Source organism: Periplaneta americana, chromosome 8 (assembly GCF_040183065.1).
Source record: "Periplaneta americana isolate PAMFEO1 chromosome 8, P.americana_PAMFEO1_priV1, whole genome shotgun sequence".
Lineage (NCBI taxonomy): Eukaryota > Metazoa > Arthropoda > Insecta > Blattodea > Blattidae > Periplaneta > Periplaneta americana.
The window spans coordinates 13,620,235-13,647,048 of record NC_091124.1 but is presented as its reverse complement, the minus strand read 5'-3'; the positions used below and the strand labels follow the sequence as shown (position 1 = coordinate 13,647,048).

The 26,814-nt window shown below is 36.0% G+C and overlaps 1 protein-coding gene across 1 annotated transcript; it reads right to left on the bottom strand.

Moving 5' to 3' along the window:
- Positions 1 to 29: 29 nt before the first annotated feature.
- On the bottom strand, positions 30 to 26,357 carry LOC138704502 (uncharacterized). The gene is made up of 5 exons (XM_069832431.1): positions 26,222 to 26,357; positions 20,825 to 20,894; positions 18,634 to 18,771; positions 12,655 to 12,747; positions 30 to 2,654 (listed from the first exon to the last, which is right to left on the bottom strand). The coding sequence occupies exons 1-5, from the start codon at positions 26,228 to 26,230 to the stop codon at positions 2,275 to 2,277; spliced, it is 690 nt and encodes a 229-aa protein (XP_069688532.1). The 5' UTR covers positions 26,231 to 26,357; the 3' UTR covers positions 30 to 2,274.
- Between the last annotated feature and the right edge of the window lie 457 nt (positions 26,358 to 26,814).

Below are 26,814 nucleotides of genomic sequence, written 5' to 3'. Positions count from 1 at the left end.
AAGAAAAAAAGAAATGAGTGTTAGGTATAATACTGATTGTAAGTTTTGTTAAGAACATATTCAAAAACCTCCACAAAAAATCATGCATGTAGTACAGAATCTGTAGAAAGAGTAACATATTTAGCAATGCAAAATTTACAGAAAATTAAAGTGGAGAAAATTGACTTCAAAAGTTTGAGATAATATTAATGAACCTGGTCTCTGTCTTTTTTATTTTCTAGGTATTTTGAAACATATAGAACTAGCATATTATATACAGAACCTATCCTTATATACACTACCACTCTGTGCACACCTAACCTACACTAGTAAATAAAGATAACTAAAAAAAAATTATGTAATCTTATGAAAACACTATAATAGATAAATATTATTTACAAATCACTATGGACTGTAGACACTATTATAACACTAACAACAAAACTGTTAGAAACTTGCAAATATTTCTTGTATCACAAACAAAAACCAAGTATGGAAAACACGTTGTTATGGCTACTAGCAACAAGTGGAATTTTACTTTAGATAAGAGTTGTGCTCTCCTTTGTAACTGAATATCTTTTAAAGGAAATCAGCCTTTGAAGTAGGTTTAACACCTGTTGGATTCTATGAAGAAATATTTCGAGAAGTCGAGAAGCTACACTGGCTCAATCGGAAATCTAATACAATAAATAATGTATGAAATATAGCATAATTTCCAAAATGGTCGCAGAATTCAGAGTGGAGGTCGTGGACGGAGAATTTAAATTAACAGTCAGAGCCCACAGCCTTTTAAAAATATGACCCTAAACAGCTGATAGACAGGTCGTATGGTCATGAAAATTGGCAGAGGGCATCTTTAGATCATAAATGAATTTTTAAAGATAAAATCAAAGAAACGATTTTTTTTTATCAAAAATGACAACATCTCACATCAGTGTATCCTTGGGGACATTATACTGAAATTACTAACTTCCATATTTTTAAAGCTAAACTCACAAAATGTTTATTACTAGTATATCTGGTTAATAATAACACATGTACAAAATTTCGTCTCTCTCTATGATAAGTGGTTTGCATTTTATTAATAACTTAATTATATAGTGTATTGCTTAATGCAAAAAGTCTCTTGCGTCACAATTTACATTATTTTTCATTGATATTCACTCATAAGATTCTTTATATACATTGGAACAAACATTACTATTGGAATTTTTTGTACAGCGCATGAGTAAATTACTAGGAATTTTTATGACTATTAATTCTTTTATTTTTTATAATAAAAAATTCTAGTAATTCACTTATTAATTTTACAGCAAAACCTTATAGTAAGCTTTGATTCCATGTATGTAAGGAGCCATATAAGTGAAAAACACTTAAAAATAATGTCAATTGTAGTGCAAGCGACTTTTTATATAAAGCGGTTCAATATTTTAATACAATAATAAAATACAAATCACGTATCATAGGCGGATGCAATTTTGTACACTTGTCACTATTAAGCAGATATACCAGTGATCAAAATTTGGTGAATCTACCTTCGTAAGTATGGTAGTTATTGATTTCACTGTTGAGAACTCTTAAAACTAATGAACTTAGAGAAATTTCAGTATAGTGTCTCCTTATATGCGGAAGTCGGAAAGTTTGCACGAGGAATGCAGTTGGAAATGTTTAGATTTATTGTTATTTTATTTGCAACATTGTTGTTTTCATTTGTTGCTTGTAATTTATTAAGTTCATGCTGATGTAATACCTATAACTGTGACGTTTATGAAGGAGTGTATTGAACACTTAAATGTATATTTATGCTGTAACAATTATTAAATAAAGTTTTTATACATTAGTATGTTGAGTAACAATAATGTTCTAAAATGTAAGAGGATCCTTTAGAAGTTTTTGCCCTTCAAATTAAAAATATCTGAGTTTTACTTTAAATATTCCTATCCCTAGCGTGTTGAAAAGGAATAACAATGGCGGCCGACTCGGTGATTACGCTACTCTGGATATCCACGGACTCTGGCCTATGCTCGATTACACTAACCTCTAGCGCTTGAAAGTAGAACTAAACGCTGGCGCACAGAGAAACAAAACTCGCTCAGTGTCCATTCTTTATAATCCCTATTCGCTGGTAAGCCTTTTATTTCAGCATTATGAGTTTTATTTCGCCGCAAATTGCGATCACCGTTTGGCGGGAGGCGGGTGACCCGTAAAGCACGCGGAGGCCGTGCGGCCACCGGTAGTGAGTGGACATCTTGGCTCGAACGCTCTGTATTTGATTCCCAGTCCTGTAATCTGGACCTAGGACCTGTCTGATATACACTGCCGCACTTTAAGTCCGTAGTTGTCCACGCCTGGTGCGGCTCCGGAGTCTGATGCCAGGCTAATAAGGGATTCCTGCAGCAGTCTGCTGAAGCGTGGATCCAGCTCGAGCGCCGCCCTCATCCTCACGGGATCGGGACTCGAAACGTGGGCCACGGTCGGCTTCTCGATGCTGACGCCGTCGGCGCCCACGCGCACGCAGTCGAACGAGATGACGACGAGAGGTCGGCCGGCGAACTGCAGCTCCATGTTGACGCACACACGCACGTTGCGGTTCTGCACGCGGATGTCGTACAGGCGCACGCACAGGTTGAGCAGCGGCACGCCCGTGCCCACGCAGAACGGCGGAGGGTTCCGCGCTGCAACACCGAGAGCAAAGCAAATCATAAAAAAAAAAGTGGAAGTCTATAGTCGCTAATAGCGATTACCGAAAATGTGTGGACACACTAGGTCACGCTTGGTCAACGCACAGTCTACTATATACAGTCGCGAAGCTTGAGGTGATTTTTTGCAAATCTCGTGATAAAGCGCTCCAAGCAGTTAGCAACTAGAAACAATAGACTGTCCACGGTCGACTTTGGACTGTGTCGTATTTCCATCGAGTGCTAGCTCGTTGCGTATTTCACATTGATGCCTGTGAAATGTTCGTTATTGGTTCTAATGAAAATGTTAATGGCTAAAAATACAATAATTGGAATAATAATATTTTACTAGAGACGTAGAAAAATTAAGTTTGTTTTAATGAAATTTATTGATCACGTTTTATTTTCAATTCTGGTGGGATTATTATTGCTTAGCCCTACTTTTTTTTTTCAAAGGATATGTTTTTAATTATAACTGTTAATTTTGTTGTTATTTTTATTTGTTACTTTACTAGAGACGTAGAAAAAGTCTGTTACAATAAAATTTATTGATCACGTTTTATTTCCAATTCTGGTGTGATTATTATTCCTTAACCTCATCCCACTTTGTTAACTACGTAAGCCTACTCTACAAGTACCGGTACACGTAAGTTACCCCATTAATTCATATTTCCATTATTATTGTTGTAAAGGGAAATGCAAATTAATATTTATTGTTTCATAGTTAATTATCGCTATAATCTTGAATGAGTGAAGCGATTATAGAAAATTTCAGTTCGTTTTGCACAAACCAAAATAATATTAACCTATTTCTTGCAGGTATCTTCGAGTTTATGATGGAATTTAATATACTTCATTAAAATAATAAATTAACTTTATGCATTTAATATTTCAAAAATGGAAGGAAGGTGTTAATATTTCTAAAAGAACACAACGAAAGTGTAACATATTTTGTCGTCTACTAGGAGAGAGATCTGATGATGAGGCGATAGTAGCGATCCTAGTGGTGGGCAACTACCCATGTTTGCATTTTTACTACATATTGAGCTTCGCGGTTGTATGTAGTAGACTGTGGTCAACGGCTGAATTATCACAGAGGAAACAATTTTCTCTATGTCAGAGTTTCTCAAACTATGGTCCGCGAACCATCTGTGGTCCTCGAGGTCTGTCCTTGTGGTCCTTCAAAAGAGACAGAAGAAAAAATAAAATTCATTCACTATTGCGTATCATACTACAGCTTAAAATCTCAGAGTTTGGAAATGACACATGGCAAACGAATTTAACTTTTTCTCCCAGCACTCATTTTATGAAATTTATTACCCTACCCGTCTATCGACTTCCCACTCTACTCTCAGCAACAAAAGAGGGATTTAAAGCACCATATACGTGGTGTTTCTCGACATCTTTTCCCTACACATCTGGCGCCGTGCCTGTAGCCCAGCCAGGGACCACTTGAATTCATAACAGAGGTCCAAAGTACCGAACCTTAATTCAATTTTAAAATATAAATATAGGCCTATTGGTATTAAAATATGCTACGAAAATGATAAATTTGCTTTCGAAGGGAACAAGAGTAAGGTGGTCCGCGGAACTATTCTGACTTTAAAAAGTGTTCCCCACTTCAAAAAAGTTTGAGAAACGCTGCTCTATGTAATATATTTTTATCACAGTCTAGTATATACAGTCACGAAGCTTAAGTTTTGAGGGTGCTAGGAACAATAGACTGTGCAGGTACTATTTCGCATTGTCTGTAATGACGCATAGTAGCGATCCTAGTGGTTAGCAACTATCTATGGATACATATTTACTACGTATTGAGCTTCGTGACTGTATATATTAGACTGCTTTTATGTTTGTTTACCTTCTGGACAACATCTGAAGTTCATACTTTCTTTCGATGTTTGTTCATTGCTTTTTCCTTTTTTCTATTGTTCTTTCTTGCAGCTTGATATGGGAATTTGTTTGTTAAAATTTTATACGAAAGGAAAGTTGGGCAATGACAAAGAAACATAAAGGTTATTAAAGAACAGCCGGAAAACGAAATATAGATATTAGACACGAATTTAAAATATTTAACATTAACGAATTCATCATTCAGAACAGGACGAAGTCATTAAAATATGTAAGTTATATAGACAGAATGGACACAAGTAGATTATCAAAATTAATTTCAACATATAAATCTAAAACAGAAGAACAAGGGAATGCCTCAACGCAAGATGGAGAGCTCAAGTATTCCTTGAAGCCGGAACGGACCAACCAGGTCCAACCTATGGAAGTGATAATGATAATGATTTTACCTTTAAAGATGAACGGATTTACTTGTAATTTTCAGAGTTGTGATAGGCTACAAATTTTAGAAACAGCCTCTTACTGGAGGTGGAACGGTTTTTCAACCTTATAGCCTAAGGCTAATACTATTTCTAGGCTATCTGGCTGACTGAATTTTCGAAGGCCAGACCCTGGCTTTCATGGGAAATTTCGATAGGAAACTGTGTAAACACATAAATTTGACACTTTCTGAAATGATTGTAATTTAATTATGAAGTGCCAGGAGAGGTCTTAAACCTAAACCCAACCTAATTCCCAGGCCATGGATGAACACAGTAACATTCCCCTTTAAGGGAACATTTCTGTGTTCTAATCGGGAATCGAACTCGGAACTTCATGAACTGTAGTCAGCTCTGACCACTAACCCATTTCTAGAATATATCTATCTATAATATACAATAATAAATAAATAAATAAATATACAAATAAATAAATAAGTAAATAAATAAATACAAAAATAAATAAATATACAAATAAATAAATACATTTTACCTTAAACTCTCCAGCAATATTCTTAATATTTGCGCCGCTTTCAAGGCGGTGAATAATATTTATTTTGTCAGAAATACTCAGACGTGAACGTATTTGTGACATGACGCCTTAACAGTAAGCGGAGGCTTGGATTATCGTCACAACAACAGATCACATTGTACTGTTTTGATGCTTTCTTTAGACTCAAACGCATTCTACTAAATCGGAGGATCAGAACAGTGCCCCATGAGTGGAATACTGGCGCGCTAAAACTGAACCACAGACGCGGCAAATATTATCTATAAGAAATTCAGTTGGTCTTGTGATTGATGCATGGAAAACATGTGTTTTGTGCAGTTCGATATTTAATATCTCAGTTTGTTTTAGTTCAGAATATTCGTAATAATAAACAGCGAAGACGCTGTTGTGAAAGGTTAAATCATAGAGGTGTGATGCAATATGTAAATGTTGTCAAAGAGAGTTGGTAAATAACCCCTAGCAACTTTTATGTCAGGTCTTTCGAAAGTCATTTCAAACTCTAAAGAATCATAGGGCTAAATATATTCGAGAGGAGAAAAGTAGAAGAAAAGACATCATTGTGTTGGGCAAACAATGCAATCTTTCATTTTTGTCACTTAATACATTTCCATAGTTACAACTTTTTTATTAGTACTGCTACAAGGATTCTGAAGTTTCGATTAATGGTTCTATCATTAAAATGCTAGGATAGTCCAATGCTACTATAGAAGAAATAGGCGTCTTTCTCAACGTCTGAAAAAATATATAACAAAACAATTTAAGAGAAGCCACATGTTCCCTTCCTAATTACTGGGATTTAATGTGGTTTCAGGAAACTGGTTCTAATGCTGATAAGAAGAAATCTGGAAACCAAAGGACTTCAAACATGTAATGAACTAATTAGAAATAATAATAATAATAATAATAATAATAATAATAATAATAATAATAATTATTATTATTATTATTATTATTATTATTATTACTTACTTACTTACAAATGGCTTTTAAGGAACCCGAAGGTTCATTGCCGCCCTCACATAAGCCCGCCATCGGTCCCTATCCTGTGCAAGATTAATCCAGTCTCTATCATCACACCCCACCTCCCTCAAATCCATTTTAATATTATCCTCCCATCTACGTCTCGGCCTCCCTAAAGATCTTTTTCCCTCCGGTCTCCCAACTAACACTCTATATGCATTTCTGGATTCGCCCATACGTGCTACATGCCCTGCCCATCTCAAACATCTGGATTTTAAGTTCATAATTATGTTAGGTGAAGAATACAATGCGTGCAGTTCTGTGTTGTGTAACTTTCTCCATTCTCCTGTAGCTTCATCCCGCTTAGCCCCAAATATTTTCCTAAGCACCTTATTCTCAAACACCCTTAACCTATGTTCCTCTCTCAGAGTGAGAGTCCAAGTTTCACAACCATACAGAAGAACAGGTAATATATCCTCAACTGGATCCTGTAAGAATTTCAATTTTGCCTGTTTCCTTCTTTCTACTACCATGCAACAATCTTCGTCAAACCACGGTTTCTTTTTCTTAGTTTCATAATAACCTATGCTCTGCTCAGCTGCAATTTTGATACTATCTCTGATATTTTCCCACACGCTATTAACATCTAATTCTTTCTCAACTTCGTCGGAACTTTCTAAAGTGGCAAACCTATTCGAAATTTCGACCTGATAATTTTGCTTAGCTTCCTCGTCCTTTAATTTCAAAATATTGAATTTAGTAATATTAACTTGTTGCTCTACTCGCTTGGCTACTGATAATCTTTCTCTTAATTCTCCAATCACCAATAATGGTCAGAATTACAGTCTGCACCCCTGAAAGTTCGAATATCTACTATACTAGTATGTCTCCGTTTATCTATCAAGATGTGATCTATTTGGTTGTGTGTCAATCCATCTGGAGAAGTCCAAGTATATTTATGTATATCCTTATGGGGGAATGTTGTACTTTTGACAATTAAATTTTTCGATGTGGCAAAGTTGACTAATCTAACTCCATTGTCACTGCTAATTGCGTGTAGGCTCTCTTTTCCAATAGTTGGTCTAAAAATATCCTCCCGTCCTACTTTAGCGTTGAAATCCCCCAATAAAATTTTCATGTGATATCTAGGGAACTGATCAAAAGTATGTTCCAATTCCTCATAGAAGCTATCCTTTATATGTTCGTCTTTCTCTTCTGTAGGGGCGTGAGCATTTATAACTATGATGTCGCACCATCTACCCTTAAGTACTAAATATGATAACCTGTCACTGATAAATTCGACCTTTTTTACTGCTGATTTTATTCTTTTATGAACAAAGAATCCTGTTCCTAATTGGTGATTATTGTTTCCTTCCCCATAATACAACAAGTAATCTCCTATTTGTGATATGCCATTCCCATCTAACCTAACCTCTTGTACTCCCACGAAGTCTATTCTATATCTAGCTAGTTCTTTTGCTACTAATGTTACCCCTCCTGTTCTATAAAGACTAGTTACGTTCCAAGTGCCAAATCTCAAAACCTTATTCCTTTGCTGTGGTCGTGCCAGAGAATCAGTCCTATTCCGAGGCTTATTGTAGGGATTCGTAACAAGCTGTTTTTTTACGGTGATGGGTTGTTAGCCCTTCGCCCAACCCCCAAGCTGGAGGACCACCCCTTATCGGCTGTCCACGACTGCTTATTCAAAATATTCGCAGCTACCCTCCATATCTGGAGGCCGTGTCCTCTATCCGCAACCTGAGGACGCGCCATGCCGTGGTGATAGGGACCCACTATACATTTATTATTATTATTATTATTATTATTATTATTATTATTATGGAATTAGTAGTGTTACTCAGGTGTCCAGGCATCTTCAAATGAGTAAAAGCACGTATACATCCATACAAAACAGTTATTAATTACACGCATCTTTAGCGAACATGTCAGCAGTAGGTACTTCCGAACAATGTGGCCTCCATGATATCCACATCTCAATTCTGCCTACCAAGGGCTCCCCTGTGGCATCCCAACAAATCTCCATCATCACAACGCTCAGTCTCTATGGCGCGCCCTGGGCAATGACTCTGTCGATAAATTGGTCCAGATAAATGGCTTTATATGGATGAATGACGAACAGTCAAGTATCCGTCATTAGTATGATAAATGAAAAAGTTTTAAGTTCTTATTCGACATAGGTCTATCCTATACGATAGGCTACGTAATTTACATGCACTTTCTGTTAATATGACGTAAGTGCGAACACAGTTTTATTGATAACGAATTTTCAATTTAAATTAACAAAAATAAAGTGCTTTTATTTACAATAGGTAAAAAATACTAATGCAACAAAGGGTAACGCCTTAGTTTCATTTGAGCAAAGCCATTATCTAGCTCGTCTTTAATTTCTTTCATAAAAGTGGAATATTTTAATATTAATAGTAGGCTACAGTCTCGCGTATTTTTCTTACAAGGAAGTCTCTTACTTACTTACATACTTACTGATTTTTAAGGAACCCGCAGGTTCATTGCCGCCCTCACATAAGCCCGCCATTGGTCCCTATCCTGAGCAAGATTAATCCAGTCTCTATCATCATATCCCACCTCCCTCAAATCCATTTTAATATTATCTTCCCATCTACGTCTCGGCCTCCCTAAAGGTATTTTTCCCTCCGGCCTCCCAACTAACACTCTATATGCATTTCTGGATTCGCCCCCATACGTACTAAATGCCCGGCCCATCTCAAACGTCTGGATTTAATGTTACTAATTATGTCAGGTGAAGAATACAATGCGTGCAGTTCTGTGTTGTGTAACTTTCTCCAATCTCCTGTAACTTCATCCCTCTTAGCCCCAAATATTTTCCTAAGCACCTTATTCTCAAACACCCTTAACCTATATTCCTCTCTCAATGTGAGAGTCCAAGTTTCACAACCATAAAGAACAACCGGTAATATAACTGTTTTATAAATTCTAATTTTCAAATTTTTTGACCACAGACTGGATGATAAAAGCTTCTCAACCGAATAATAACAGGCATTTCCCATATTTATTCTGTGTTTAATTTCCTCCCGAGTACCGTTTATATTTGTTAATGTTGCTCCAAGATATTTGAATTTTTCCACCTCTTCAAAGGATAAATTTCCAATTTGTATATTTCCATTTCGTACAATATTCTCGTCACGAGACATAATCATATACTTTGTCTTTTCGGGATTTACTTCCAAACCTATTTCTTTACTTGCTTGAACAAGGAAGTCTCGCCAAGTGAAAATGGATTTTCACGACGATTGTTCCTCCATACGTTCCGAAACCTCCGTATAAATTTCTACATCCGGAAAGGGACTAGTTTTCGAGATATGATTTTTTTCATATTCTTCAACCCAGAGCTATAACAGTCAATGCAAACAGTGCTATGTTCTAGATCTATCAGGCAATAAATCTCATCTAGCTGCATGCCGTACTGTCAAAATCTCCTTGAATAATATCTTAAGTTATGAAAATGACATATCAGATGATATAATATTCATGAAATTGACTATAGAATAGTCTATGAAGAAATGATAAGGAAATGTAAGCATACTTGAAGTTACTCCCCTTAAGGGGAGATTGTAAGCTGGTTTGGACCAAAATTAACATTTTTTGGTTTTTAGCTGAACTAATAAATTAAGAGAAAGTCGGTAGGTTAAGGAAGATCACAACTACAGGTGTGCAAATTTTCATAGATATAGATTGAATAGTTTCTGAGATAAGAGCACCTGAAGTTGCTAAATTTAACACGGCGAGGATAGGGCTTACAACCTCCCCTTACACACTTAAATCCCATCGACCTGGGCCGGGATCGAACCCTCAATCTCGAGCACAGAAGGCCAGCGCTACACCGGCTACGCTACCCAGAGAATCGCACTTCGCAAATTGCAACACAGAAATGGACTTAGGCCTACCTATGCTCGGGAGTCGCCATTTTGTAAATCTGACTCTGTGACGCAACAACGATGAGGAATAAACGCTGCGAACATAGCCATGGATAAATATATATTTATCCATGACATAGCTTTCACAGCTCTGATTTCATTAGGTCTACATGTAGGAAATACACATCCACTTTCGTTTGTAAAATCATACCAACCACCTGAAACCACGATAGGTCTAATCATTTAGGGACTCGGTGTATTTGTAACGTTTTGTTCATTTATCGCATTCGTCAGCCTCCATTAGAATTAGATCTATTTTATTTACGTGCGAGATTACGACATGATATTTCGTAATGATATGGATGGTCTTGTGGTTGTCTTAGGAATTCCGTACATTGCAAATGAATGGAGTTTTGTTACAGATTTCTCAAAATTTATCCTGGAAGCTTATTATGTAGAAATGGTTACGAATATGCCTGGATTTATTTTAGTGATTTTTTTGTACCTATAGGCTTCCTGGCATAATGCTACATGATTTATTTCCAGTAATTTTTCTGTTTAATATTTTGTAGTAAAAATGAAAATTACACTCAGGGACAAAAAAAACCGGACACTTCTATATTTGCTTGTATTTTGTTGCCAATTATTTCAAAATGAAACAAAACCCATTTAAACAAAATAATGTTCCATTTAGCACCTTATACGACAACATTTGAAAAAAAAAATCTCTGATGAGAAAATTTACAAAAAATTACAAAGGGCGCATAACTATGGCATCGTTTGGTCTAACTGTTTTTTTCATTTTATGGTGCCTTAAGCATTAAAAACTCTTTTTAGTAACGGGTATTACCCCCTCTGGCATGACTAACTGCATCCATAGGTCTTGGCATGCTCTCAATTTGGTTAGCAATGTCTTCTTGAGGAATAAGTTCCCATTCTTCGCCAAGTGCTCGCCTCAACTCTTGTAACGATTCTGGTCTCGGTCGTCTATTCTTAACATGCCGTCCCAGCATGTCCCACACGTGTTCATTTGGGTTCATGTCTGGACTCCTTGCTGGCTATGGAAGAACATGGATTCCCACTTCTTGGAGATAATCACCGACCGCATGGGCAATATGCGGCCGTGCATTATCGTGCATTAAAACGAAATTGTCGCCTACAAATTGGCCAAATGGCACAACATGATCAGCCAAACATTCATTTATATACCTATCAGCTGTTAGTCTTCCATTTTCAACAAAAACCAACTCTGTACGAACATCCGTACACACTTCTGCCCAAACCATCACTCCACCACCTCCATACGGCACATTTTCGGAAATGCAACACTATGAAAATTGTTCTCCCCTCCTTCTCCAAACTCTTTCACGTCCATCAGGTGAGCACAGATTGAAACGGGACTCATCGGTGAACAGAACACAGCTCCACTGTCCATTTCTCCAATCCCTGTGATCATTTGCAAAACGCAGTCGTTCAACTCGATGCATCCTGAGAAGTCTGGGACCAGTTGCAGGCCTACTTGATATCAGTCCACTTGCTTTCAACCTCCTTCTAACTGTTTTGGCCGAAATTGGGCGTCCATGCATGTTAACAAATTGCTGGGCTACACTAGTAGCTGGCAGGTTGCGCTCCCTAAGAACTCTCAACACCATATACCTGTCTTCATTTGGATTTGTAGCTCTTGGACGACCCGAACCTGGTCTTCTGGTATATTCTAGGCTCTCTCTATACCGTTTTATGGCATCATGGGTTGTGCTTCTAGCCATATTCATAACATTTGCAATGTAACGTACACTGCGTCCATCACCGTAAAGGGCTACAGCTCGAGCCACATCTTCAGGTCGCATCTTGTTTTAAGACAAATGTTACAACCCCACTTAAACTCAGAAAATGTAAAAATAAAGAAATAACGAATGATAACGATAATGAAGCACAAAATGGTTGAGACAAAATTGTTATATTTGAGACTCCGAAAGCAAAATTGGAATATTTGGTTGTAATGGCATGTTTATAAAACAAAAAACAATCAACAATGTATACACGTCTCCATAACAACAGATGGCTACCATAATATTGCATGAGAAGATAATGTTTTGCAAAATACCAGCAAATATTAAAGTGTCCGGTTTTTTTTGTCCCTGAGTGTATAAAGTTGCAGCAATATTCCATTTTGTGTGTGTTTTCAAGAGTTTTTACATAATATAATCAGAAAATTATTGTACTCTAAGAAAACTGTCACCATGGAAATGGCTCATTCTAAACTTAAAGCATACCGTACGTACCTGACAGTGATGTGTGGTAAAGATTGTTACCGTTCAAAAGGACGTCCACATCCACACCCACATCCTCAGGAACATAAGTGAGTTGGACGCATCCTATAAACATCGTACTGCATTAGCTGCTGCAATGTATCAATTAAATACGTTAAATGCATTGCACATACTTTTTAACACCCATAACCTGTGTATGTATGTATGTATGTATGTATGTATGTATGTATGTATGTATGTATGTATGTATGTATGTATGTATGTATGTACGGGTTTATATGTATGTACGGGTATGCATGCATGTATGTATGTATGTACGTACGTACGGGTTTGTATGTATGTATGTACGGGTTTGTATGTATGTACTGGTATGCATGCATGCATGCATGTATGTATGTATGTATGTATGTATGTATGTATGTATGTATGTATGTACGTACGGGTTTGTATGTATGTATGTATGTACGTACGGGTTTGTATGTATGTACGGGTATGCATGCATGTATGTATGTATGTATGTACGTACGGGTTTGTATATACGTACGTACGGGTTTGTATGTATGTACGGGTATGCATGCATGCATGTATGTATGTATGTATGTATGTATGTATGTATGTATGTATGTATGTATGTACGGGTTTGTTTGTATGTATGTACGGGTATGCATGCATGTATGTATGCATGTACGTACGTACGGGTTTGTATGTACGTACGGGTTTGTATGTATGTATGTACGGGTATGCATGTATGTATGTATGTATGTATGTATGTACGTACGTACGGGTTTGTATGTATGTATGTATGTATGTATGTATGTATGTATGCATGTATGTATGTATGTATGTATGTATGCATGCATGTATGTATGTATGCATGTATGTATGTATGCATGTATGTATGTATGTATGTATGTATGCATGTATGTATGTATGTATGTACGGGTATGCATGCATGCATGCATGTATGTATGTATGCATGTATGTATGCATGTATGTATGTACGTACGGGTTTGTATGTATGTACGGGTATGCATGCATGCATGTATGTATGTATGCATGTATGTATGTATGCATGTATGTATACATGTATGTATGTATGTACGGGTTTGTATGTATGTACGGGTATGCATGCATGTATGTATGTATGTATGTACGTACGTACGTACGGGTTTGTATGTATGTATGTATGTATGTATGTATGTATGTACGGGTATGCATGCATGTATGTATGTATGTATGTATGTATGTATGTATGTATGTATGTATGTATGTACGAGCATGCATGCATGCATGTATGTATGTATGTATGTATGTGTGTATGTATGGGTTTGTATGTATGTACGGGTATGCATGCATGCATGCATGTATGTATGTATGTATGTATGTATGTATGTATGCATGCATGTATGTATGTATGCATGTATGTATGTATCTGTGTTGAAGTAATACAGCAATATGAAATGTAAACGACGTAAACGACTGAAGAGGAGAGAAGAATTATAATTAATTTGCATAATCAATGTGTCTCTCTCCGAAATATCAAAGTTGTAAGAAGGCATAGAGCAAGCATTCAGACTATACGTAATTGACAGAGTTGGTAAGTCAAAATTAAAAAAAAAAAAAAAAAAATCGAAGGAGATCAGGCCGTCCAACAAAAGTGAGTAAATGGGTTGAATCACTGATACTCAGAAAAGTAAAAATAAATCCACATATCAGTGTTCCGAAAATAGATAGTGAATTAAATCATAAAATTCACTTTAATATCAGTCCTTTAACAGTAAGAAACTGCCTAAGAAATAACAATTTACACGGTAGAGTAGCACGTAGAAAATGTTATGTCTATGAAAGAAACAGAAAAAGAGGATATTGTTTGTTAAAATCCATGTAAACATGACAAAGGAGTTTTGGAATAGAGTCAGATTTACCGACGAAAGCAAGTTTAATGTATTTTCGTCGAATCGGAGGACACTGGAATGGAGGGGGGGGGGAACACAGAGCTACAGAAAAAGAATCTGAAACCCACTGTTCTTGTTTGGGGATGTATGAGCGCTGCTGGTGTTGGATCCTTGCATAATTATTGGTGGTAACCAGATACAAATCCCATAGAGCATATGTGGGACTATCTCGACACCAAAATCAGAGAAAGTTAACTGATCTGAAGGATGCCCTCTTAAAAGAATGGAATAAAATGCCGCCTTCCAAAACTAGAAGTTTGGTGACATCAATGTCAAGACGCCTCACAAGAGTTGTGAAAGTGAAAGGAAATCTCGTTAAGTACAGTATTAATTTCTGTTAATTTTATGAAGATTGGGACATTAATTTGTAACTGTATGAACACTTTTTGTTAGTTGTTTTTAGAGAAAACAATTATTTTTGTATTAACAGAATTGGTGCTGATTGATCATGTGCATATAAATCTGTTAGTTATGCCATTAGATGTACAGGAAAAAGCAATTGTTATTCTTACTACGTAATTAAATCTCACATATAAGTCTATTTAGTTAAAATATTTTGGTGTTTGAAGATTGTGTACATTCACTGTATGCATGTAGAGCAGCGGTGACCAAACTGGGTATCGTGATTATATCGTGTAATCAAAGACATTCATACTGGTAAAGGGAGTTTCCTGTACATTGCTCGCTCTCTCGCTCACGTACTAATGGTAAGCAGTGTCGGTACCATGTCGCTCTACAAACCCTCTGTCTCTACGAGCAGGAACAGAAAGTTTCGTATCTTTTGATGACTATTATCAGTTATTTATTAGTTATTGATTTAATAATAATAATAATAATAATAATAATAATAATAATAATAATAATAATATAAACTGATTGAATATTACGTGCTAGTGTAGTAATGAAGTGAGCTATTAAGCTCCAAGAAGTGAAATCAGCCTTCAATCATCGTCATGAAGAGAAAGATGACATAAATGTAAGGAAGCCAGCTATCTAGTGGCGTACGAAATAGCTCGTTCTCTTAAGCCTTCCAACGAAGGAGAGTTTTATAAAAGCGTAATGATCAAGGTGGCTGAAATAATTTGTCCAATGAAAGTTTTTAATTGATTTTGAAAAACTGCGCATTTATCGACTAAATATCCATAAGAGAATTCAGGAAATTTCTGATTGTGTTCATTGAGGAATATTTAAAAAAAAGCAAGAAAATTTGTATATTTTTTATTGGTTCTTGATGACAGTAGTGACATTATTGATACAGCAAAGCTTGCTGTTTTTATTCGCGGGGTTGATGAACAAATCAATGTTAGTGCACGAACCACCACTGGTTGTAGTTTTCATGCCATGTACCTCTTTCCCCGTCTCCTTACTTCTTAGACCAGGTCTGCACAAGGTTTCCGCTCTCCGAGCCGGCTCACAGCTCACGAGCGGAATGCAGATATTAGCTGCGCTCAGTATAGGGTGGACTGGAAAAAGGGGGTGATCTCGTACAAAATATACACAAAAGGGAAGTACTAGTACGAGTGTTTATGAAATGAATTCCCGTTCAGTGTTTGCAAAACTATCTATATTTATTTTACAGAAATAATAGAAATTTTATACTTACTTAAATGTACAATATCATTTTGTTATATTTTTATTTATCAGTACATGAAAACGAGGTTTTATGCTGTTGGCAGCTGAAAGGAACAGTAGCCTACTGATCGTAATGAAACATCAGTTATAGATGTTCGATGGCTGCCTTTATTAAAGTTGATTATAGAAAACAGTTGCTCACCAATATAAATGTTGAGCCAAACATAGCAATCATTTTCACAGCCAGCCTGTGTAGTCGTGGATATTATTGCTAATGTTTAGTCTTGTAAAACTCAACCAGGCTAGTAGTATTATTCAAACGATCTTTAGCCCTTAGGCCACATTGAAGATCAATAAGTCCGAGCTGTAAATCTTTAAATGTTATGTTTTATTTAACGACGCTCGCAACTGCCTAGATTATATGAGCACACTTAAATGCCGGAATCGAACCCGCAACCTCGGGCATAGAAGGCCAGCGCTATACCAACTGCGCCAACCAGGCCCACCTGTAACTTATATGGCATTGTTTCAACTGGTGTTGAAGAATTTATTATGATAACTTTAAACGTCTTTCCAATTAAGACAAGATTTTTAGTAGGTTATTTTACGACGCTTTATCAATAGCGGGGTCCAACACCGAAAGTTACTCATACTGAGTTGAGGGAAAACCCCGGAAAAACCTCAACCAGGTAACTTAACCCGGGAATCGAACCCGGGCCACCTGGTTTCGCGGCTAGACGCGCTAACCGTTACTCCACAAGTGTGGATCTTAAGACAAGATCTTGGAACCTAGAATTAAATGCATTTTGAATTTTATTTAATATTTGCACATAATCGTTTAACATGGCTTCAACACGAGCAGTTTCTATCGTTCGAAAGTAAGCCATATTACCTTCCCGAAACTGACTTACGAAAAGTGTAAGTTTACGACTGAAATCCCGTAAGTTATTCAACATATCAACACTGAGCTGGCCTTTTCCCTGAAGAGAAATATTAAAATTGTTGAAGATTAATATCTTTATTATCTTTATGTCTGGACTCGTAATGACACATTATGTTACGTTTCTTTCTACCTTTCAAAATGTTGTGGGAGATAAAGCACTGAGTATTTACTCCAGCAGCTATGAAAAAATAAGCATTTTCCCATGCAACACTGAAAGAATTTGCCTGATCACCAAAGCTCGGAACTTGGGGACTTGTGTCTTTGCACGTGACTAAGCGACCGGACTTCAATGTCAACAAACGCCCGCTTCCAGCACGGAGGTACTGTCAGGTCTGCTACAAAAGTTGTTTCTGGCTGCAACAACATATTGATAATATTATGGTAGGTTGAAACACGTAATTTCATAGCATATATATAATAAAAATAAACATGAGAAATATATCAAATTTACTGTTCTGCTGTGTACATTTTATTACAGTGTATGACTACCTACATTCGAAGATTTTTCGGTAGCAGACTTAAAATACTGAATGTTTTCACTGTTACTGTTATCTGTTCGATTTTCAGCAGTTGCTAGCTGATCTCGTATCTGAGAAAGATAAGTATATCATAAATTTTTCTCGAAAATAGTTTTCAATTAGTGTGTCACTACTAGGACAAGCCCCTCTACGTTTCGATCCATGGCTATGGACAGATTTTTCTCCAATTTGAGGGACTGCAATGTCTTTCAATGAATTCAGTTTCCAGCCTCTAGTTTGTGTGTGGCACAACTTACAAAATATAAACTCTCCATTCGAAAATAATTATGTATCTCCTCCGAATTCTCCACGAAATTCTGTATCTAATATTTAAAAAAAAAATTGTATTTTCAAACTTCTATAATACCCATTCGAATAACACGTATTTTCTAATTCCTCAAACAGACCGTTTACCTTTAATTCTCTGAATGTCATTGGCTTCGACATAACAGTTTCTTCGTCCGTCTTTCTGTCATTAGTTGTGGCCACTTTCTTAGTACACACGACTGTCCCTGTGCACTTGCAGCGTGAGCTTTGTGTACGTTGTACCTGTAACCTTACTCATGCACACGACACACGTCCCCAAGTTCCGAGCTTTGCTGATCACTACTTTTCCGTCTTTTAGATTCCTCCATACCGTACTGTAGCAGTAGGTAAGCAACGTGAAACAGTTACAGAGAATACGCACTGCACTCCACTAGATAGCTGAGTGATCGTTTCCCTCTCCTCTATCTATAGCAGGTCTATGTCATTCTGACATATCTTCCTCTCCGATTCGGCGAGCGGTAAACACAGCTCTCTCGCTCGGAAGGAGCGCGCGCGCTCGTTGAGCGCTGTTTGTACAGATATGTCTTAGACTGTCTCTCGCGTGTAAGCACTGCCGTTCGAGTTTTGGTCACCGCTGATGTAGAGTAAATTTGGACCTTTCATAAACCAGACTTCCTTGTTTGACAACATTGTGGAGATTTCACGAAACCAAAGTCGTATTACGATGACAACCCACCTCGCTGATTGAAACTAAGTGGGGGCACGCTGAGGGTGGCGCAGCAACCACAATTGCTGCTCCCGCACGTGCAGGGCAGACGTAGGAATTGCGTCTGTTGCTTCAACACGGCGTTGTTTTGCGTCCGGCGCCGCAGCTCTGAAACACCACAATAAAACTATTGTAGTCCTATTCATTTGATGTATTTTCAGGTTCAGTTCATAACACTACAATGAAATAATGCGCGCTAGCGATAAATTACAACACTATTTCATTATTCATTCGGAAATGCGGACAATAAGCGATACTGTAATAAAAATCCAAACGAAACGCACGAATTTTTTCCGGTAAGTGAGCGTCTGCCTTTAGGCTAGCTAGCGATGTCAGCCATGTAGTCTGAAACGTGATTTTGTTGGTTTATAAACGTTTTTTTTTTTGTGCGAGATCGTGCGTATTTGCTTGCTTTCCGCACAAAACCAATACGCGGTAAGTGTGAAATACCACATTCAGTATTCCCAACGTAACACATATAACAATTTCCCTCTTCTTACCGCTTAAGCGCCATATTCATTTTACTGCTTTAGGCTTTTAACATATTATTTTTAGAGACGTTTAACATAGTAATAATTATAAATTGGAAACTTACCACTGCAATTTCACCTAAATTGCACTGTTAATTTTTGTTTTTAAATATTTGCAAAAATTAAGTAAACTCTACAACACCTCAAAAGTTACGGCATTTGTAATGCAAGTAACATTAAGGAAGCCGTGAAAAAATCAACAAGATTCCAGATGCCGATGTTATTATTGCAATATGTTATATAAATAATATTGTTAAAATATTAAAATGAAAAATAAATCATTACATAACCTTACCGTTTGTTTTAAGTTCGCATTTATAGACTGGGGGAAAAAAAAAGACAGACGTATATCACGGCCTGCTGGAATATAGTAAACACAGAAAACATCTTATAGCAACAATGTTGAAGATAGATATTTTAGTTTTTAAAAATTGCCGTCATTGAACAGAAACCAAGATGGAGATTTTATTGCAACTAATTAGAAATTCGTCTTTCAGGTATGTAATAAACGATCTTCGCACAAAATAATGTACGATACACGAGCGGTATGTTTGTTTTCATGTTCGAGGAAAAGATTGAAAAAGCGAAACGTAGGTGAGCTTTTTTAATTTCCGAGAACATGAAAACATCAACATACCGCTCTTGTAACGCATATTACTATTATGTTGTCAAGAAAACTTTAGTGAGGTTCTATTATGTTATGCTTGAATTTAAATGGTCCATATTTATCAATATCGAATTACTGTCTTTGTGTTAGTGCTATGTATCTAGAAAATGTGACGTGATAAAAAGAAACTGTTCCCCCCCCCCCACTGAATTCAGAATCCCAAAATTAGCTAAATCCACCCATTTAAACACCAGATACATGAAAAAAGTTTCAATTTGTTGACTAGTGTTGTTATTACATTATATCAATTGTTGTTGCTATGACACTTCCTTGGCATCTGTGCATATGCGCTCAATAAAATAGTTCCGGCGAACTTCAACAATAAGAATTCGATAAATAAAATGAGACAATTTACTTCAGATCGTTGAAAAAAAAAAATATTATACAGACCACGGGAGAAACACAATTTTCCCCTCGGTACATTTCTAGCACTCTGAATAAATCTCTCAGGATACAACCACAGTCTAGTATATACAGTCACGAAGCTTGAGTTGTGAGGGTGTTAGGAACAATAGACTGTGCCGGTACTATTTTGCATTGCCTGTAATAAGGCGATAGTAGCGATCCTAGTGGTTAGCAACTATCTATGGATGCATATTTACTACGTATTGAGCTTCGTGACTGTATATACTAAACTGTGATACAACCATGTAGCCTACTTCCGGAAAAGTATTCCAATTTGGTCCAGTTTCCTTGTAAGATATGATTATGGAAGAGAAATTACAAGTATATCATCATCATCATCATCATCATCATCATCATCAAGGATTTAGGCCCAGTGGCCTATTCCGGTCTCATTGATCATCTAGATCCCAGCTGTTTTGTTTGAGATTTGAAAGAAATTCAGCGTCGCTGTGAGGAATTAGATATATATATATATATATATATATATATATATATATATATATATATATATATATGCAATGTGTAGTCTACATTACGAGTAAAAAGTAGACTGTCTTACCTGTAGAATCAGTTTCCTTTCCCAATACGACACAGTACAGTGCAAGAGATGCTAACAGCAGGCGTACAGTCTGTAACAATAGCAATTATTCCTTATAGTTCACTCGCTCATTTGATCCCTAGGCGACTTCCTTTCAAAAGTATCGCGGAAGTTAGTCTCCTTCCCGCTTTGCTTTAATATAGTAAACCCTCGATTCAACAGATATTTTTATTATATTTTTTATTTCATATTATTATTATTATTATTATTATTATTATTATTATTATTATTATTTATGGTCGCCAGCCGAAACATGTCTTATGTAGTGACATAAAAATGTACACTACTACTACTGCTGCTGCTACTATTATTATTATTATTATTATTATTATTATTATTATTATTTGTAGTCGTCAGCCGAAGCACGCCTTATGTAGTGACATACAAATGTACATTAGTCCTGTGTGACGTGGTCTATTATTATTATTACTCGTATTATTATTATTATTATTGTTATTATTATTATTATTATTATTATTATTATTATTATTATTATTATTATTATTATGTTGGAGTCAGAAAAATGGTATATGCATTTAACGTGTAACATAAATATGTTCAAATTATACTGATTTAAAAACATTACTGTTTTCTAATTCGCGATATAACGGACACCCCTTTGCCTTCAATAGTCCGTTAAATCGAGGGTTTACTATATTGGCAAAAGACACTGCATGGATACGTTGTTGTCACGTCTCCCATGGTTTATAAGTTCAAGTAAAAAATTGTAACAATATAAAGAAAAGAAAATATAATTGTTATTATAATTATTATATTTAATGCTAATATAATTATAACGGGTGGCTGGATTGTCCCACTTCAGAGTATAGCGACCCTTCGAATGTGAGCTCCAGGTCTCTCTGGTCCAGAGGGTAGTATCTTGTAAGTTCTCAGTCCACGGGATTAGATAGGGATCCATAGCTGTGGTGAAAGCAACCTATCTAAGGGAAGGATAACCTTAATTTTAAACCCGGGATAAGGACTTTGGTAAGCCGCCGGCCGTGAAGGCAACCATCTAAGACAAGAGAAGGACACCCCGACAGAAAATTCCCTCCTATAGGTAACAGGTTATGCAAGGGGTTGGTAACACTTTCATCTATACTAATAATAAATCTGTAGCCGAAATTTTTCCGATAATTTTCGATTTTCCAAAAATAATTGGTCCTAACATATATAATTAACCACCCTTTAACCGAAAACCGCTTTTTTTTTTAATTTTTATTTGTATGTCTGTCTGTCTGGATGTTTGTTACCTTTTCACGCGATAATGGTTGAACGGATTTCGATGAAAATCAGAATATAAATTAAGTTCGTTGTAACTTAGATTTTAGGCTATATGACATTCAAAATAAGTTATTTAAAAGGGGGGTTATAAGGGGGCCTGAATTAAATAAATCGAAATATCTCGCTTATTATTGATTTTTGTGAAAAATGTTACATAACAAACATTTCTTTAAAAATCATTTTCGAAAAGTTTTACTCTTTGAAAAAGTTTGATAGGACTAATATTTAATGAGATAAATGAATTTTAAAATTAAAATAACTGCCATCTAAGGCGGTGTAATGAAATAAAAACTAAATGACTTTGTCTATAAGGGGCCTTGGACAACAACAATCGAAAGCTATGAAACATAGCCTTCAGAGAATGATTCTGTGTTTGTATGAAGTAATATCGGAAGCTAAATTAACCGATTTGTATAATTAATTATTATTTCACCATTTGAAAGTGTAGTTTCTCTAGATGGACATAATGCTATAATGTTATTACAGAACTTCTGAGTGAATTGAGGACAGATAAGATTAAAATAGCTTCTTATGCACAGAAAACTTGATAGGCTATTCTGTATATTTCATTTCCTGTATTTCTTAAAATAATGTTTATACAAGTTACATCTGTTATCAATACACTTTTTATATAATATAATAGCATATAATATAAAAGTTATTTAAGTTATTTGAAGGGTTCAGAACCAAGCGCCATTTACTGAATACGTAGAAAACAAGGGTTAAAATTAAGTTATTACCATAATTCAATGGAAACATATAGCAAGTAAAATAAAGTACACACATTAAATCTAAATGATGTCAATATTCATTAAACTATGGTTGCATGTAATAAAAATTAAGAAACAGGGTAAAGTAATTGTCATTGCACCAAATGAGTGGTCTCTGGACCAAAATGATCGCATTTTAATTATTTAAATACAATTTAAATTAAGTAACATATTAAACGATTTATCCTTCTATCAAACACGAATGTTCCCTGGATCAAATGTCCTCTTTTAATTATGTAATTACTTTATATTTATTTCTAACGGGTGCAGCGGAGCGCACGGGTACGGCTAGTATAAAAATAAAGTTATTACTCATCAGTTCCAGAATACACAATGGAATTTGACTAGGCAAGAAATAAGGATAAACGATTATATTTGATGTTACTGATATTTAATGAAAAAAAAAATGATTGTGTACAATGTTGTAATCTGCCAAGCATATGGAGTGTGATTTGTTGATTTTGCAACACTGAAATATTATGGTGCATTGTTAGTACAATATTTTGTATTACGTGGAATCTCATCTCAATCTTGCGATTTGTTCTGAACACTTCGTTGTTGGTAATAGCCTATCTTAGGCATGTCAAGCGCGGGAATTTCTAGCCTTCAAATGAGGTGAAAGAGTGACGTGGAATTTTAAGCGTATCCCTGCCAGTGGCGTAGCGTCAATGTAAGCTAAAAAGCTTAGCTTCCCCAGTTAATAATAATTTCATAATAAACCTGCAGTTTATGGGCAAAATTATTTATTAATTTTAATAGAATTTATATTTACACGTTAAATATTGTGATGCGGCAGCTCAGGATGATTTGTAATGCAGCAGTAAACAAGAAGCCTGCACACACAAGCTTCCAAGCAGACCGGTTTCTTCTGTGTAATCCACCCCGCAGATTTTCCATCCCTTTCTAACTAAGCTACCCTAGTCGCAAGGCTCGCAAGAAGCTAGCCTTAACATTTAAAATAAGTAGTTTCCGAGTTATCCCTTTTCGTCAGTTGTGTTCAGTTGAAGTGTTAGTGTGCAGTGTGGCTGATATAATAAATAATGAGTGAAATAATAGTTGCTGACACTAATTTACTTGAATTTCTTAGGACAATTGTATTATCAAGACTGACTTACGAACAAAAGTGTGATTTAAAAAAGAAATGACCGACTCCTGTGCTGTCAATGAAGGACACAGCCAAAAGACAGGCGCATACTTACGTAATGATACTAATACTGTGATTTCTCTAAATATGACAGGGAGTGAGCTAATGCTATACGTATACGTGTATATTTGTTAAGAGATACAGTATGTGTAAACCGTGAAATCAAATTTTACTACGTATCATTTGAGGTCATGCCTTATTGGTGTTACTTACGATGTTCCAACCAATCTTAGACTGCTGACTTGACTTTGACTACTATTTATTTAAGACTGTATTTTTGTAATACGTTTTCTCATATTGCATGAAAGACAACTTTAGTTAGCTTCCCCTGCTCAAAATTTCATGCTACGCCACTGATGCCTGCATACCATTCTGTAAGCGGATGGTCTCTAGACTCCTTGTCAGAGGGTACAATATCCCCGCTCTTGACATTCCTGGTCTATATTAACAAGAGGTATGCAGTGATTTGATTATATTGAAATACATGAATCCAAAGAAATGTAACACTGTCCTTTCAATTGAAGAGATCAGAACCATAGTGGGCCAAGTGCCACTAAAACCGTAGAAAACAAGGGTTAAAATGAAGTTATTACCATAATTAAATGGAAACATGTAGCAAGTAATATAAAGTATACACAATAAAACTAAATGATATGTCAATCTTCATTAAACTATGGTATTCACTTAACTGTAACCCTTGCTTTCTCCGTTTTTAATAAATGGCGCTTGGCCCACTATGGCTCTGAACCCTTCAATTGTAAACTGTCTTCATTGTAGAAATGGAGAAAGGTCTTGACCTCACTCTAAAGAAAAAATAAGAAATTGTAATATTCCAGCAGCACTGTAAATACACTCAACGAGAAATTGGAAGGGATGTCTCGATCTTCGGTAAGAAATATAAATAAATAAAGAAAGATAAAAGAGGAGATAGAAAAGACAAAATTTGAAGATGTGTATAAGGAAAAGAAAAAAAAACATCGCAAACAAAAAAAGAAACAGTTTTACGGAGCAAGAACAAGGGATGAATTGAAGGAATAACACGAAATAGATCACAAATAATAGATAGGTCTAATACTTGTAAGGATGAAAGAAGAAGGTATTGACGAAACAATGTCAAGTGAAGAAGACCAAAAATAGGTTTAAATTTCGCAAAAATATGAATCGCAGTCGTTCCAGAGACAAAAAATAAGTTGTAGAGAGAGTATGAAACAGAATGAAAATAATAAAAGTATGGTGGTTATGGAAAAAAAGGGAGAAACAGATATTGCATATAAGAAGATAGTGGTGAAGAAGACGAGGATGGAAAAGTAAATTGGAAGAAGAAAAGAAGGGACAGAAAGAAGAATATATTAATTCCAGGGGTGACAGAAGAATGTAGTACAAGGATGAAAAGGTGCTGTAGGACGAATCTAATAAAGTGAAACAGGAACAGGAAAAGTGGATAGTAAAACTAGAGATGAAGGAAGAAGGCAATGGAGGAAAAGTTATAGATGAAGAATACGAAGAAGAAACTGTAAATAGGGAAGAAGGATAAGAAATAAGAAATACATAGTGATTGTAGTATGAAGAAGAAAGAGATTAAATGCTAAGATAGAATACATAAAGTAAGAAAACAATAGACTGAAGGGAGAAAAGAAGAAATGTATAGTGATTCTAGGAATGAATGGAGAAAAAAGAAAACAGTGATGTGAAGGAGAAGAAGAAGTGATTGTGATAGTGATGAATTGTAGGTAGCTGAACAATGACAAGAAACATCTGGTGATTCTAAGGATGAAGAATAAGCGCAAAAGAGGAAGGGAGATGGAAAAGAAAAATAAGAACTTGAAAAAGAAACAGATAATATTTATGAAGACTGAAGAAAAGAAGAAATAAATGAAACGGCAAATAATAAATCGGAGAAGTACATCTACAAAAGAAACAGAGAGAACAGACGGACGAAAAAATTTGAGGAAAACCGAAAAAAACAAAATGCAAAACACTACAGGAACAACAATCAAAACTTCGTCTATTTATACGTATTACGACCAAATTCTTGTCAGTAAAAATTTCTAAAGCGCACTTCCATTCAGTCGGTCTTCTAAACGAGCTGGAGATAACGTCTAATGTGTTTCTCTCCGCGGTGACAGCTAAACGTCACGATTACCACGATCTGCGACTTACCTCGACCATGTTGGGCTGCTGTCGGATGGTAACTGAGGCACCTGCAGCCGTAGCGGTGCTCAGGACGCGTCGGCATGCTCGAGCGCTCGTCACAATCGCCGCTGTACAGTTATTAATTCCCTGATGGGTCCTAATGTGTCGCCAATGGGACTAATGACCCACAGCCTGCGTGGGTGTAGGTACTTTATGTCACTCACGCGCCTGAGTTCGTCCTCGGACACCGACTTTTCGTACATCCAGACACAAACCATTGGAAATTTATCCTTTCAAAAGGTGGAAAAGTTCAAATATCTTGGAGCAACAGTAACAAATATAAATTATAGTCGGGAGGAAATTAAACGCAGAATAAATATGGAAAATGCCTATTATTATTCTGTTGAGAAGCTTTTGTCATCTAGTCTGCTGTCAAAAAATCTGAAAGTTAGAATTTATAAAACAGTTATATTACCGGTTGTTCTGTATGGATGTCAAACTTTGACTCTCACTATGAAAGAGGAACAGAAGCTAAGAATGTTTTGAGAATAAGGTGCTTTGGAAAATATCTGGGGATAAGAGGGATGAAGTTACAGGAGAATGGAGAAAGTTACACAACA

What these genes read in the sequence shown, in the direction of transcription:
- LOC138704502 (XM_069832431.1), bottom strand. An exon ending in AAAGGAAACTGATTCTACAG is followed by an intron (nt 18,772 to 20,824) that starts GTAAGACAGTCT and finishes GTGGTGTTTCAG; the next exon opens with AGCTGCGGCGCCGGACGCAA. An exon ending in TTACCACACATCACTGTCAG is followed by an intron (nt 2,655 to 12,654) that starts GTACGTACGGTA and finishes TCGGTGTTGCAG; the next exon opens with CGCGGAACCCTCCGCCGTTC.